This window comes from Schistocerca piceifrons, chromosome 2 (genome assembly GCF_021461385.2).
Source record: "Schistocerca piceifrons isolate TAMUIC-IGC-003096 chromosome 2, iqSchPice1.1, whole genome shotgun sequence".
NCBI classification, from domain to species: Eukaryota; Metazoa; Arthropoda; class Insecta; order Orthoptera; family Acrididae; genus Schistocerca; species Schistocerca piceifrons.
The window spans coordinates 779785707-779802568 of record NC_060139.1 but is presented as its reverse complement, the minus strand read 5'-3'; the positions used below and the strand labels follow the sequence as shown (position 1 = coordinate 779802568).

General features: G+C 36.7%; 1 protein-coding gene across 8 annotated transcripts in view; it reads right to left on the bottom strand.

Annotated features, from left to right (window-relative positions):
* LOC124777617 (sodium bicarbonate cotransporter 3) overlaps nt 1–16862 on the bottom strand; it is a 960712-nt gene that overhangs the window by 47451 nt on the left and 896399 nt on the right. For all 8 annotated transcript variants that reach the window (XR_007015757.1, XM_047253082.1, XM_047253080.1 and 5 more), the window contains one exon: nt 8788–8981. Coding sequence is in view for 7 of the 8 variants with exons in the window: in XM_047253082.1 (XP_047109038.1) it covers nt 8788–8981 (194 nt within the window). In the remaining variant the exon portion in view is untranslated. The remainder of the gene's footprint in view (nt 1–8787; nt 8982–16862) is intronic.

Sequence of the window (16862 nt, the reverse complement as noted above, 5' to 3'; positions counted from 1 at the left end):
CAGGGACATGACTCTCTGGAGCTCTTCCAACACAACAATTCACAGCAACTGCCAATCATTTGACAGTGGCCAGGGCGATTTCCAGCTGCTTATGAAAGTCAACCAACTCATCCAGTGTTTGAGAACCGTATATGCAATGGGGCTGCATTTTGGCTGGTGCAACGTATTACAAGGCAGTGGAGAAATAACTTTAACTTAAGCCCACTGGTTATCTTTTGATCTATTGAGCTAAAAAGTTGTGAATTCCCTTTAAGAATTGAAAAATGAGATTTCTATCAAGGCAAAGCAAGAACCTGTGGTAAAAATTACTAGATTCCTAATATGTTTTGATGTGAATTATAATTGTTAGTAAACGAGAAAACAGAATTAATATGTTAGTTAGAAAATCTGCTACAGTAACTAAACCACAAATGCCAATTTGCAACGAAGTGCTCATAGATTATGCAAAGGATGATGCCAGCTTCCGAAAAGTCTCAAAAACACATATTTATTTGCACTGATATACAATGAAATTCAAGGGTGATATATTCTTTGGCTGAACTGTGAACCACAAATACTGATTTGCTATGAAAGAAATTATGTATCCGAAACACTTGTATCAGAAACTTACGAAAATATAGTTTTGTAAGCATCCAGAAATTCTCAAACTAACCTGTTTCTCACACAACTGTACAAAGAAATTAAAGAATGTTTGTTTTTAACAAGGATAGGCCTGTTCTAAAAAAATTTAAAAGAGCACAATTTAAGCCTACAATTGACGATAATAGTACTAGTTTATCACGGCACTTGCAAATGTTCAAAATTTCACAATATATCACAATACAAATGGGTATTGATACAATCAGTGAAGATTCCGCAGAAGCAATGCCAACATAAAATATGCAAAAGTAGAACTTTAAATTGGCACACGACCTTGTACACACAAAGGAAAATTCCTAATTTGGCATTTATATGTAAACAAATGTGCACACTGCATGGATTTTTCACTTAGCTGATTCTGTACACATTTATACACTGGCATGCTGAAGAAGAACATTGCAGCCTAAGTTTACCCCAATCAAAATTGCTAAAATATGCAACACCAATGAAGCACTCTTCTGACTGTTGCAGGTAACAATGCTCTTTTCTATTTATCAAACTCTAATTCACTTAAAAGCAGCCACCTTGTATGCAAAAGGGTCAATAGGACTGCAGTGTATAACAGTATCCATCATTGTACCTCTCTAAAAATCACACTCAACCTTGTATCCTATAGAGAAATTTTTAGATCTAAGTAAAGTATTTATGAGTAAGTCTGAAAGTGATATTGGTGCTCTGCTTCACACCTACATTAGTAAAATTGTACTATAGTGCAGATACATAGACAACATATTTCTACTGTACAATGGTTCTAAGAGGGAATGCTGTGATTTTGTTGATAAAGTGAATGCTATACATGCAAAGGTGCAGTTTACCAAAGAAAACAGTGAGAGGATGGTTACCTTACTTAACTTCAACAATTTCAGTATAGGGTACAAGGACTGACTACAACATTTTTAGAAATGTTACAGTGACAGATACTGTTTTACACCACAATTATAATCACCCCTTTGTGTACGTGATGGCAGCTTTTAGGTCAATGTTGTCCACCTTTACAGTGTACCCCTGTCTAAGGAGGCACATGACTCAGAATTTCTGTGTATTCTGCATGTTACACATGATAGTGGATATGATTCCAATGATTAAGAATATTAATAATGGATACTGCTTAAGAAAGAATACACTACGTAAAAGCAGAGGCCAAATGGTAATGAAATCATACGACAGACATTGTAGGAAGGGGAAGATAAGTTCACTGGTTATCATAGAATACCATACTTTGGCAGGACTTAACAGAAAGTAGGCAAAAAGTTAAGGATGAAAAAGATAAAGCCAGCATTCTTCATCCCACAGAATCTTGGTCAAAGACTTGTAAATAGAGAGAAGGTAGTCTGTGAAAAGTTGACACTACTGGTGCATACTGCATCAGTTGTGACAGTTGTCCTGCCATGTATGTGGGGCAGATTGGCAGAGGTTTTGGTATTAGGTTCCTACAACACCAGAGTCTAAGGAATTCAAAATCTACTTTAAATAGCCACTTATGTGAATCTGGCCCCTCCGTAACAGGCGTAACTAATAATTTAAAAGTCCTACACAGAGAAGTAAAGGGTCAGACCTTAAACATTCTGGAAGAGATTTAAATTATTTGGAGTCTACCGTTATAACCCCAACACACCCTCAACAATCAGGCGGGGTTAACACATTACAATATACTGTCAAACTTTGATGCCTTTCAAGGACATAATGTCACAGTTGTTCAACTGCTTTGTTATTGATTCTTGACTTCCTGTTATATGCTCTTGGATCTGGTCTATTTGGTTGTAACAGCTTTGATGCTGAAGGTTTTACAGTTTATGTGGGTATGCTGCATAATGTGGGCCTCAGTTATTCTCATGATATTTGGATACAGCGCCGGCTTTACGGTGGGGCGACTCGGGCGGTCGCCCAGGGCGCCGGGGCCCAAGGGGCGCCACGTACTAAACGCATGTAAAAAAAAAAATTACAATTTACAATCACCCATTTCGCGAAACTAAAATATTATTCAGTCTCATTCAACATACGTCGCTAATCTCACGAATGCGCGATGAATTCGGGGTAGCAGAAGAGAAATCATGCTGAATGCAATCTTCGTATTGTCTGCAACCATCCATGTTTGACGCGGGCTAGCACGGGCTCTACCAAAGCGCCTCTCTTATTTGTTTCAAGAACTGCAACAAGGAAGAGCCCATGCAGCCGCACCATCTCTCGTTTACAACAGAAACTACCGGTCGCTCCAAATAAAAGAAAATACAGACTGTGAAATATACATTACATTATGATTTAATTAATACGAATGTATTTATATCGAATATTTGTGACTTAATGACTCATGTACATTAATTAATAGATCATGCAATGCATGCACTGCATTCATAGAGAATTCTCCCCTAACTTACTGAAATAATACAGCGCCACACAATGTTTGTTAGACTGCATATGTTGGCAGCGCTACGATTTGCACCCGCATGTCAGTAATTGTCAGTAAGAGTCGGAGGCAGCGGTCATGTTTTCGTGGCTGAATAATTGTGAGTGAAACGAGTGCCGTGAGTGTGTCAACATTTTAATTTTCTGGTAGGTGCGAAAAACATTTTTATCTTTCAGTTCAGGTTTTTTTCTAGTTACGTCTACTGATAGGTGAATTTCTTTATTTGTTATAGATCGAATATTGTGGTCGCGAAATAGAGCAGTGTCCAAGCAATAATTTGTCAAATTATTAAATCATGCCAGAAGAGAAGGAAATGATTAAAAAAAAGCTTTCTGGTTCAGAAAATCGGAAAAGAAAAGCTGAAAAAGAAAAAGTTCTTGAAGAAACTAAAAAGCACATGAATATTTATAAGTACCTTAAAGGAAATTCTAAGGCAAATACTTCAGATATTGAATCAAAAGTCCATGTATCAGCAAATATTTCTTCAGACTGTGAACAATTATACACAAAAAATATACAATCACCTATTGAAGGTGATCAAATTGACCAGCGCAGTACATCTTTGCATGAATCCTCTGATATTTCTCCAAGTCAAAATCAACACATGACATCTGTGGTCGATGAAAGTATCAACGTTCTTGCAATAAAAGAATACAATGTTTCTGATGTAGGTACGTGGCCAAAAGTACTTAATGCTAGAGATATAGATCGCATTATAATATGTGGACCCTCACAAGTATGTCTAAATAACTTTCCAAAAGATGAAGATGGGCGTCATTTCTCTTCAACTCATTACACAAGAAAACTATCAAACGAAGAAACTATCAGACGACGGTGGCTAGTTTATTCTGTATCAAACGACAGTGTCTTTTGCTTTTGTTGTCGAATGTTTGATTTAAAGTCAACTACTAATTTGACTACCACTGTGGGTTTCAGAAATTGGAAACATTTAAGTGAAGCTCTGAAACTGCATGAAAATAGTCCTAGCCACAAAAAAGCATTTACTCAATGGACTGAAGCTGAAATCAGGTTTAAAGCTGGATTAACTATTGACAAGGAAGAACAAAAGCTAATTTCTAAAGAAAGTTTACGATGGAGCAATGTGCTTCAAAGATTGATGCACATTACTTTGTATTTGGCTGCAAATAATATGGCATTCAGAGGGTTATCAGATAAATTATTTACCCCAAATAATGGAAAATTCTTAGGTCTTGTACAGTTACTGGCAAAGTTTGATCCAATCATGGAAGAGCACGTCAGACTGGCATTGGATGGTGATTTGGCTGACCATTATTGCGGCAAAAATATACAAAATGAATTAATAGAACTCATGGCATCACACGTTATGTCAAAGTATTATGCAATCATAGCTGACTGTACTCCAGATATAAGCCACAAAGAACAACTTTCGATAACTTTTAAGATGCGCCGACATAACAGAGGATGGCGTAAGTTTAAAAGAACATTCCATCTCATTTCTGCAAATAGACGATACAACCGGTGAAGGCCTCACAGAAAGCATTTTAAAAACATTGAGTGATCTTGACCTTAACATTAATGACTGCAGTGGACAGGGCTACGATAACGGCGCGAACATGAAGGGGAAAAATAAAGGCGTCCAGAACAGAATTAAGAAGTTAAATCCACTAGCTTTTTTTGTGCCATGTGGATGCCATAGTTATAATTTGGTATTGTGTGATGCGGCAAAATCATCAGAAAAATCCGTGACACTGTTCGGAATGTTACAAAAAATGTTTAATCTATTTGCTGGATCGGTAAATAGATGGAAAATTTTGACCGACCATTTGAAGATATACACCCTTAAAAATGTAAGTGACACACGCTGGGAAGCTCGAATTGATAGCGTCAAAGCGGTTCGTTATCAATTATGCGAAATGCATGACGCTTTGGTTTCCTTGGCCGATGCTACTGAACAAAACGATGCTGCGGTGTCACACGAAGCGACAACACTAGGAGGACAATTAAAAGACTTCAGCTTCATTGTTTCTCTCGTGACATGGTATGATGTTCTGTTTCAAATTAACGTTGTGAGTAAAGCAAGTCAGTCACCCACAATCAACTTTGTCGAGTTTATGGGAATCCTTGACAAATGTTGCTCTTATTTGGAAACATATAGACAAACAGGTTTCGAACAAGCTATTGTAACAGCAACTGAACTGGCTTCGGATCTTGATACGCAGCCATTATTTAAACCACAAATGCGATTAAGACGTATTAAACGCAGGCCGGGTGAAGAGGCTGTTGATGATCAAATAACTGACCCAAAAAAGAAGTTTAAAGTAGAGTTTTTCAATGCACTGTTGGACACCGTGCACATATCCATGAAAGAAAGATTTGAACAGATGCAAGAATTTTCTGCGACGTGGAGTTTCTTGTTTGACATTAAAAAAATCAAAATAAAGAAGAACTAATACAATGCTGTTCTAAATTACAAGAAAAGTTAACTGTCAACATGAAGTCAGATATTGATGGAAATTTGCTGTGCGACGAAATTTTAGACCTGCAACACTATCTCGAAGACAGCCAGGCAACGCCTATTGAAGCCTTAAACTTCATAAAAAAGCATAATCTTCAAGAGTTATATCCCAACATCTGGATAACGTTACGTATTTTGCCAACAATACCAGTGACTGTCGCAAGCGGCGAACGCAGTTTTTCCAAACTGAAGTTGATAAAAACGTACTTGCGGTCTACAATGTCTCAAACAAGACTAACCAGTTTGGCCTCACTGTCCATTGAAAATGAAGTTGCAGAAAACCTGGACTTTGCTAATCTGATCAGAGACTTTGCCGACAGAAAAGCGATAAAAGTAAAATTTTAGTCGTTTATAATTGTTTTTCATTAGGCGTAATATGTTTTGTGTTCAGATGACTGACAGAAAATATAGGTTTATGGCTTACAGTTATATTAAATTCAATAAAAATATGGTACCCAATTCAAAATTAGTGTTTTTTCGTTATACATATTACCTCCTATATATAAAAATCAATTGTTGTGTGTTAGTCTCACCAAAACAAAGAAATGGCTTGACCAATTTGAATAATTTTTGTTTTGTTTTGTTCGCTTTAGTACAGGGGTGCGTCAGAAAAGAAAAGAAATATTTGGGATACACGAGCCTGTTTCAACCACATTTTACGCATCTTTTCTTTGTTTGGAACACGCAAAAACAATTTTCTGGAGTTGTTGTAGATGCACAGTGCAGTACTACGCAATATTTTTAGACAATTTCCCAAAACGTGAATGCCCAAACAATATATCACTGCTATACTGACTGTTACGGCAGCGACAGCAGCATGCTGGACTGACGTCACAGGCTACACAAGACTCACATGGAGCGTCTTAGCGGGCTTTCAGATTATTTGGATTTCATTTCCATTTAAAAAAATAAAATACTCAAATTTACGATGGAAAAAACCATGTTATGATCATAAGATGACGCCATTAACCACTTAAGACGATTTCTAGAAAACAGTCCAATACCGTGTTGCAAAGCACTGCCAGGTTCACTATTTATACAATAAAGGGCGCCAACTGGACGACTCGCCCGGGGCACCTGGATGGCTAAGGCCGGCCCTGTTTGGATACATGTGAAAATGTTTGTAACTTTCCCCACTTTGTATATGGTGGCACTAGTGCCCTCTGTGACACACATGAGCACATCGATTATCAGTGTCACCCTGCAGGGTTGGGCATTTGGAAGGTTGCTTCCTGGTAGGAAATGAGTTTTCTTAACTGTGGGTTTTCAATGTTGCTAGCTGGGTTTTTATCTTTCCTTGTTTTCTTATTTTGTTCTTTTCATTGTAGGCAAATGAGGTGAAAAACTGTTTTCAGCTGGTCAATATGAACTGTGACGCCTGCTTGTCGTGGGTAACAGTATTTTATTTTGAGGAGGTTGAATCCCCCTCCTTCCTTATCAGAGGTTAAATGTTTTACTGACATATGAATTTCATATTGGTTATCATAAGCACAGATTATTAGGAAAGGTATCTGTTTCTTATCATAATGTCAATTATGTGTTTCCTCTCTCGTAGATGCACACTCAAAGATTTGATCTGAAATCATAAAACCTTTCCTGTGAACATTCATACACAACTGAAAGTGGTTTAAATATCAATAGCTTGAGGAGGTTACATGTTACCTAGGCAGTGTTGTATCTTAGAAAGAAAGATATGAGAGGAGAGCAAGTTAGTCTAGTGGACCACCAACATGAACAATAATGATGGCTACAGTCTTCTGTCATCTATGTTTCAAGCTGCAACATGTATACAGACAGACTGCACCACAAAGTTTGTCTCATAACATCTGGCTGTAAACATTTCTGCAAAGGAAAACATTGTACTGATCCATCTCAAGCACGAGTGCAGTGTCACATCACAAAAATTGCTCCTCCTGATTCACCAAAGTGAGCTACTAAAATTCCCTTGTAAATTATAATCAATAATGACAAACTCAACTGAGGAAAGTAATAACTTATAGGACACAACTGTTGATCACAGCTTACTGTCAGGAGCAGAAATGTTCAGTATTGCCAATAGATACATAAAAACAAAAGTTTTGACTCTGTTCTAGCTTTCAAAACAAACAGTTCCAAAAACTAGGATAGTGTTGCCACATTTACTTTTATGTGTTCGAATTTGCAGTACTAAATATTTTACCTCAAGAAGGTAAATAATGACCAAAAATTTTGTCTAACAATTTATTTATCAATAAAAAAAACATTAGTTACTATCCTACCACTCCTGATATTCAGCCATACTGCAAATATTATTTGTGTGGCTTTTAAGGAATTATAGGGCCAGAGTGAAGATATATACTAAAGTTAATGTCGCATTACCTCAGTAATTACTTACACTGATGAAGGTCACTCTTTGAAACACTGATTCATTAGTTTATGAGGTCTGTAACCCCAAAGATTTTTTGGTATACTGAATATTTAATAATGAATAAAGGTGTTAATAACTTACATATTACTGTAACAGAATGAGAAAAGTATAAATCTTGGAAGCGTAGTTCACCAAGCTATAATTGATATGCCAAGAAATGAAGCTTTCAGAGAGGCTTCATTCAGTCATTTTCCACTCAGCACTACTTCAAATATCTTCACCAAACAAAATGCTGGGATTTTAGTCTTTCAGTTCTTTGTAACTCAGAAAACAGTACATTTCCTTGAAAGTTAATCTAGTTCAAAAGTAATTTTTACAATACAGATTAGACCAGTCGAATCATATCACTTAATCATCCATAAGTGCACTGCACATCCTTATTAAGGTAGTTCTGCATGCTTAAGTACCACTACTCTTTGTATTCAAGTCCATTGCAATAAGTTAAGCCAAATTGTGGTGATTGTAAGTAAATGCTGAGTATGATAGCTATAACACTCACAGCTGTAATTACAGTAATAAGCTCCAGTTCTTTGGGACATGAGAACTGTTTACACATCCTATCCAACTGAAAGACCTCTTTTATCTCAGGATATTTTACTGATAATGTATTCATTTTACTGATAATGTATTCAAGAATACATGTTAAAATAATAAGTTAATAACTGTTCTTCATATACATGTATACATCATAATAATATCAAATAAGAAACAAGGTGCTGAGGCTAAAACAAAAAATTGTCATGTAACGGTTGACTACTCTCATGTATGCATTATAATTCTCTCCAAAAATATGCATTTTTCGAAATATAATATCACTTAATTACATGTTAAAGTTTTTACCTGTTTTTACTAGGACTTTTCTTCTTTTTCTCTTCTTTCTCTTTGTAATTTCCTTCATTAACTTGTTTCCATATACCTGTTTTGTTTACTTCTTCAGAAATATTAATTGAGGCTAATGGAATCTTCATTATATTTCCATTTGCTAATGGTATTTGTAGATTTCCTGACTGACCAAATTCCATTGGCTTTCCCTCCTAAATTGGGAAAAAAAACCAAATGATTCATATGAGCTTTCAGCAAGTAGAGCATGAAGAAGTATTTACGCAAGCACTAAAAACTTTAGTAATGAAGTAGCTGTTACCTGTGGTTGCTCTCACAAATCAGTAGTTTTGTTACGAGTGATGATAACTAAGTAGGCTATTGTATATGCAATAATGTCAGCTGCCCTCACTTGTCTGCCTGTTTGGGTGTGCGTAACCCGTAACCCCCCAATTTCCTGTCCTCCCCCCACCATGACTATCACAATGCAAGACGCAATGACACATACAGCATCGCTGCTGAATGGTGTGTGAGGAGGGGCATGGGCAGAAGTGCGCATCTGTGGCGCACTGTGCTACTGAAGTAGCTATACATTATACAACATGTATATTATGCAACAAATTTAATAATTGTAACATGTTTTATGTTCACTGATGTAGAAAACGATAATTCATTCCCTATTTCAACCTCTCAGGTTTTTTTTTTTTTTTTTTTGGGGGGGGGGGGGGGATTTCACCAAAATCTGTACAGCAATTTAGTCACAAAAATTTAACAGACAGAGTTACTTTTGCATTTAATAATATTAGTATGGAAGTATGGATTAAACAAGTCGAGGATTCTATAAGCGTTGTATTCATTGTGTTGGATCATGTTACATAGAACATATCAATGAATAGAAGCATTTTTGCAAATGTGATACAGGTCAGCTTTTTCAAATAATAAATATTTTCCCATAATTCACATGATATTCTCCAAATCAATAAATATCTTATACTATACACACTCTAAAGTATCTTACATTCTTCCTCAGTGCTCAAACCATCTCCATACCACATTTAATCAAAATAGGTTCAGTGGTTTAGTCATGTATAGGTAAGAAATACATTTTACATTTATATTACTAGTATGGGAGTATGTATTTGGCCACTGAGAAATCCATCCAGCTGTTGATAAGCTAAGATATTCTGTTAATCCAGTCCTTACAGTTAGGGTGCAGAAATTGACAATGATGCGAAGTACATTAAAAATGTTAATGCATAATGAACCCAACAAAATACGAAGCAAATGTTTCCTTTACTGTTAACTGAAGATTTTGTTTCCCAAAGTGGAGGAAAATAGTATGACTCGGCTTTTATGATCACAGCATTTTTGTTACAAAGCATGTTCAAGGAGTTTAAAAACAGAAGTCAATGAAATGTGAATCAAAAGATAAGTGGAACTGAGAGAGAAAATGATAAATAATAGACAAACATATAATTAACTAAACCATAGAAAGATAAATATGAAATGTATGGGAGTCCAGGTGTATGAAGACAGTTGAAAACGCGGGAGAAAAGAAGCAAATGGACACACACATGAACCAATAAATGAAAAAAATAGAATACAATTTTACAATTTCTCAATTTTTCTTCTTGACTTACTTCTGTCTTATCTATCTTACACTCTCCTTCTCTGCCTTTTGTCCACATTGATGTTCTCTATTGGCCTGCTTAAGCCCTGTAGCATTCTTCAAGCTCACACTGTATTGTCATCTAGCTGTCTGACTACAATTCTAATGTTAATCCTCCTTTTATGTATTTTACTACAGTTATATTCTTGCTATGACCATGAAATTCTACAAATGATGCAACGATGTTTTGTTATGTTTTAGTTACTTATATAATACTTGGACCCTTGATGCAAATTTAAAAGATTCTTCAGCATCTGAGTACATGATTAAATGCCTTTTGAATGTTCTCTCTGTCCCACTGTTATTGAAGACATAGTTGCTGTCTTTAGATTGGAGAGCTACCCATGCATCCACATGCTTACATCCACAAAGATACAGTCATTAACATTAAGTGCGTTTCTTTCATTTAATAATAATAATAATAATAATAATAATGTAAAGGTCAGAAGCGAGTTTATGGTCTGATATCTGACTAGCATTGATGTCCTTAGAGAATGAATTTATGCTCAGAACAAAGTAGTTCAGGTGAAGAAACAAGCATCACCTTATTCAAGTAAGACTTCTCATCTCAAAAGTGGATAAAGATATCCAAGAATTCTCAACTTCTAAGGAGTTTTGCTGAGAGAATCCATTTTGAGATGTGAATCTTTCTGTTTCTCTGTTATTGATCTCTTGTATCCTGCAATTTCTTTGTATTTAAATGAAAGACTGGCTAACATGGCTGTTTGTGAATGTAGCCATTCTTGATGACAAGTTACTGTTACTATCACTGTCAGTCATAGATACATAGAGATTATATAATGCATCTATAAACTTTTGTCATTGCATTGTAACTCTACTCTCTCCAAAATGTTGAAAGCTTTACCTGTGTTCTCAACTATAAACATGATTTAAAGGTTTTATTTTAATTACTAAAATTCTTTTGCATACTTTTTTGAATTTCTCAGTGTACTCTTCACTGTGTTTTAACTTTTCATCTGTAATCTTAACTGAACTGTCACTAAACGATGACACTTTCATTTTGAGATTTTGGTGCTCAGTCTTTAAACAGAAATCACATTTGAAGAGTCTCAAACATTTTATTGAGCTTTTCTGACTGTGCCCAACTTTATCTACTGACCTGATGGAAATGCAGTGGAGTATCTGTTGCCACAAATGCTGTGATCAAATAACTTTTTTTCATTACACAGAGGGTCATGTAAAAGCAATTCTTGGATTACCAGCAGCTTACCAACACATCATCTTAATGTAAACTCATTAATACATGCATCAGTGAATGCTTTCAAACCATTTATTAAAAGATCTATTATTTGCTTTCCTCTGACATACACTTAGCAATGTTTAACAAGCAGAAAATCAAAGAGATACTCAACATTGTCTCTAAGCCTTTTGCAAGAAGAATGAAATCACAACATTATACTTGGCACTGAGAAAGTTTTCAGATTCTGTAAAGCTCATATCACTCTCTCTGGAAGCAGCTGCATTGTCATACCAGAAGATCATATCCTGGGCTACCTTTATTTGCGTTCTTATTCATCTGTACTTCACGTTTCCCCTACGGTGACTTTTGTAATGTTCTTAAAGAGAAGTTGTGATAGGTAGATTTAGATACATTAATTGTTTGAAGAGATTTAGGGTAACCACTGAAAAGCTAAGTTTTGTTAATCAGAGCTGGGCTGGATTTGAACCACTATCCATCCAAATGTGAGTCCAATGTGTTATCACTGCTTCATCTTGCTCAATGTTTATGGTCTTCATGACAACTGGCAAATCAGTTTCATAAGTAATGATAGGTGCAGGAGATATGGTCTCCTGACAGTCTCTGATCATGAAAGTTTTATTTCTCAGTAGATGCAAATTTTCTGGATCCCTAATGTGAATTTAATCTAAATGAGAATTTCCTTCTTGGCATAATTTTCTGACTTAAACAGAAGACCTGGTTGAGCAAGATCGAAAATTTTCCTTCTAATATATCAAATGGCACTGTTTCCATCATCCTAACAACAAGAGAGCTTTGCTGAACCTCAGAATCATAGAACTACAAGCACATTGGATGAGAAACATTTCAGCACTGAAAAAAAAGATCTAAGTGCCAGTTTAAGACAAAAATGGCTAGCAGGTACATGAAACATAAACCAAAACTCAGTCAATCAACACAAGACTACCACACAATGTTCCTTTTATTCTGTGGAGCAATATAAAAAAACTGGATGGTCTGAATCAGATGAAGGATAAGACCATCTTTTGGTCTCCTAAGAAATTCAAAGAGAAGTTGCACCCTATGAAGGATAGTCATGGTCTCAACATACCAGTTGTTTACAATATTCCTCATGACTGTGACAGTAGTTAAGTGGGACAGTTAGTCAGAATGTTTCACAGCTGTCTACTGGACATCAAATACAAAAATCTATAAATGCCTGCTTTTGTAGAATACAGCCTTACAAATAAGCACTACATCTTGCTTGAGGAAACATGTATTCTAGCCCATACTTCAAACTAATGAGAATCATTGATCAAAGAGGCCATGGAAATTAAAATGTGTGTCACCAACTTTAACTGAGATATGAGTGGATTCATTACAGGTGGTACAGACAAGCTGTTGTGTGAATTACTTTTGAACACATTATCCGAAAACTGTCTTGAGCAGCTAAATCGACAGCCAACGTGTAATGGAAATATTTCAGATCTGGTAGCCATGAACAGACCAGACCTCATTGATGGTGTCAGTGTTGAGACAGGGATTAGTGATCATGTTGTTGTCATTACGACTATTGTTATGAAAGTTAAAAAGTCGGTCAAGAAGGCTAGGAGAGTATTCTTACTAGAAAGAGCAGTTAAGCAGTTGTTAGCATCCCACTTAGTAAATGAATCGACTTCATTTACTTCCGGTACAATGGACATGGAAGAATTATGGGCAAATTTTAAACACATTGTAAATCACGCATTGGTCAAGTATGTGCCGAAAAAGTGGGTTATAGATGGAAAAGACCCACCGTGGTTTAACAGCGCAATTCGCAGAATGCTCAGGAAGTAAAGGCAGTTGCACTCACAGTACAAGAAAGATAGGGAGAATGAGGACAGGCAAAAGTTAGTAGAGATTCGAGCTGCTGTAAAAAGAGCGATGCATGAAGCATTCAACCATTACGACCGTCATACCATAGCAAAAGATCTGAAAACCCAAGGAAATTCTGGTCTTACATAAAATCGGTAAGCGGGTTGAAGGCTTCCATCCAGTCAATCACTGATCAGTCTGGCCTGGCAACGGAAGACAGCAAAACGAAAGCTGAAATTTTAAATTTAGCATTTGAGAAATCTTTCACGCAGGAGGATCATACAAACATACCGCCGTTTGAGTCTCGTACAGATTCCCGTATGGAGGACATAGTGATAGACATCCCTGGGGCTGTGAAGCAGCTGAATGGGTTGAAAATAAATAAATCACCAGGTGCTGATGGGATTCCAATTCGGTTTTACAGAGAGTACTCTACTGCATTGGCTTCTTACTTAGCATGCATTTATCGCAAATCTCTTGCCCAACATAAAGTCCTGAGCAACTGGAAAAAAGCGCAGGTGACACCTATATACAAGAAGGGTAGAAGGACGAATCCTCAAAATTACAGACCAATATCCTTAACATCGGTTTGTTGCAGGATTCTCAAACATATTCTCAGTTCGAATATAATGAATTTCCTTGAGACAGAGAAGTTGCTGTCCATGCATCAGCACGGCTTTAGAAAGCATCGCTCCTGCGAAACGCAACTCGCCCTTTTTTCACGTGATATCTTGCAAACCATGGATGAAGGGTATCAGACGGATGCCATATTCTTTGACGTCTGGAAAGCGTTTGAGTCGGTGCCCCACTGCAGACTCCTAACTAAGGTACGAGCATATGGGATTGGTTCCCAAATATGTGAGTGGATCGAAGACTTCTTAACTAATAGAACCCAGTATGTTGTCCCCGATGGTAAGTGTTCATCGGAGGTGAGGGTATCATCTGGAGTGCCCCAGGGAAGTGTGGTAGGTCCACTGTTGTTTTCTATCTACATAAATGATCTTTTGGATAGGGTGGATAGCAATGCAGCTAACTCTAAATATAGATAAATGTAAATTAATGCAGATGAATAGGAAAAAGACTCCTGTAATGTTTGAATACTCCATTAGTAGTGTAGCGCTTGACACAGTCACATCGATTGAATATTTGGGGGTAACATTGCAGAGCAATATGAAGTGGGACAAACATGTAATGGCAGTTGTGGGGAAGGCGGATGGTCGTCTTCGGTTCATTGATAGAATTTTGGGAAGATGTGGTTCATCAGTAAAGGAGACCGCTTATAGAACGCTAGTGTGACCTATTCTTGAGTACTGCTCAAGCGTTTGGGAGTCCTATCAGGTTGGATTGAGGGAGGACATAGAGGCAATTCAGAGGTGGGCTGCTAGATTTGTTACTGGTAGGTTTGATCATCATGCGAGTGTAACGGAAATGCTTCAGGAACTCAGGTGGGAGTCTCCAGAGGAAAGGAGACGTTCTTTTCGTGAATCGCTATGGAGGAAATTTAGAGAACCCGCATTTGAGGCTGACTGCAGTACAATTTTACTGCCGCCAACATACATTTCGCAGAAAGACTACAAGGATAAGATAAGAGACATTAGGGCTCGTACAGAGGCAGATAGGCAGTCATTTTTGCCTCATTCTGTTTGCGAGTGGAGCAGGGAGAGAAGATGCTAGTTGTGGTACGAGGTACCCTCTACCACGCACCGAATAGTGGATTGCAGAGTATGTATGTAGATGTAGATGTAGAGTTATGCACTCAGCAATGCATGGAATCATGCACTTGACACCAAGAGACTGCATAGAAGTATATCCTCTAGTATTCATCATAATGAAAACAAAAACACACTGAATGATTTATCATTGGCACCAATATAGTTTCTGGCAGCAGTAGGCGCAAATACATTATTTACATCTTCAGACAGTGGAAAATCCAAGCTGGCATAATAATAATAATAATAATAATAATAATAATAATCTGAAATGGGTTGAATGCTACTCACCAGAGAGGAGCCACTGAGTTGCAGGCAGGTACTTGTGGTACATTTAAAAGCAGACTAAGTTTTGGTTGGTTGGTTTGGGGAAGGAGACCAGACAGCGTGGTCATCGGTCTCATCGGATGAGGGAAGGATGGGGAAGGAAGTCGGCCGTGCCCTTTCACAGGAACCATCCCGGCATTTGCCTGGAGTGATTTAGGGAAATCACGGAAAACCTAAATCAGGATGGGCGGACGCAGGATTGAACCGTCGTCCTTCCGAATGCGAGTCCAGTGTCTAACCACTGCGCCACCTCGCTCGGTCTAAGTTTTGGACAAGTAGCTTAGTCTACTTCTGAATGCACTTTAAATGTACCTGCCTGCCACTGAACACAGTGAGCAGCAACTTATCCTAATTCATACTGTTGTTATTTACATTACTTCTTTGACAGTCAGTTGTTTTTGTAATGAAGACAATGGTAGATATGTTGTAGGCTTGGGTTTTCAATAAGTGAACCAAGGACATTCAATACACCTACTTATATGAAGCAATCATTTTTTAAGGGGTCTTGGATCCATAGATGTCTGCATTCACTTTACATCTCACATCTGATCCCCATAATGAGAGTGACAGTTTTATTACTGAAGTAATATGGAATTCTGTTCCATTACAAATGACAGCAATATCTAAATAATATTCTGTTAAAGAACAGTAACTGTAACCTAACAAACCTGTTTCAACTTTGTTTTCAATTTCATTTTACCATCTGTCAGACATTTTACATCATTAGATGATAGGTTAAGACAGCAAAATTATTTACTCCTTTATGAGCTAAAAGCTAATTAATTGAAGAGTTGAGAAAGTTAATTACAACACCAGGAGAAAAATTATATTAATCAACATTGGTTTTGAATAGTAACGGGTTATTTACAACAACAAAAATTACGTTATGCATTATACTCAAAACTGTATAACAAGCTACCACAGAAAATAAAAGAAACAGATAAAATGTACTACTTTAGGAAAAATCTTAAGTTGTATTTGCAGGAACTGTTTTTACACTATAAGTGAATTCCTTAATAAAAACAATTGTAAATAACTTCTGTCTCACAATGTTTCACTATATGTAATTTTTTGATAAGGAGCAAAAATGACTGTAAATAAATTATGTCTCACAATGTTTAACTACATGTAACAAAAACTGTGTAAATATGCAGATGTACATGAACTGACAACATTTTAAAATGTCTATGGACTGCTAAATAAATAAACAAATTTTGCAGCAAAAATACATAACTCCTTAAATGTGTGCACAAGAAGACCACAAATGAGTTCTCTGCCTTCTTCTGTGAAATTAAAATATTTTGCCCTACATAATGAGGTGCCTCACAATGTGATTACA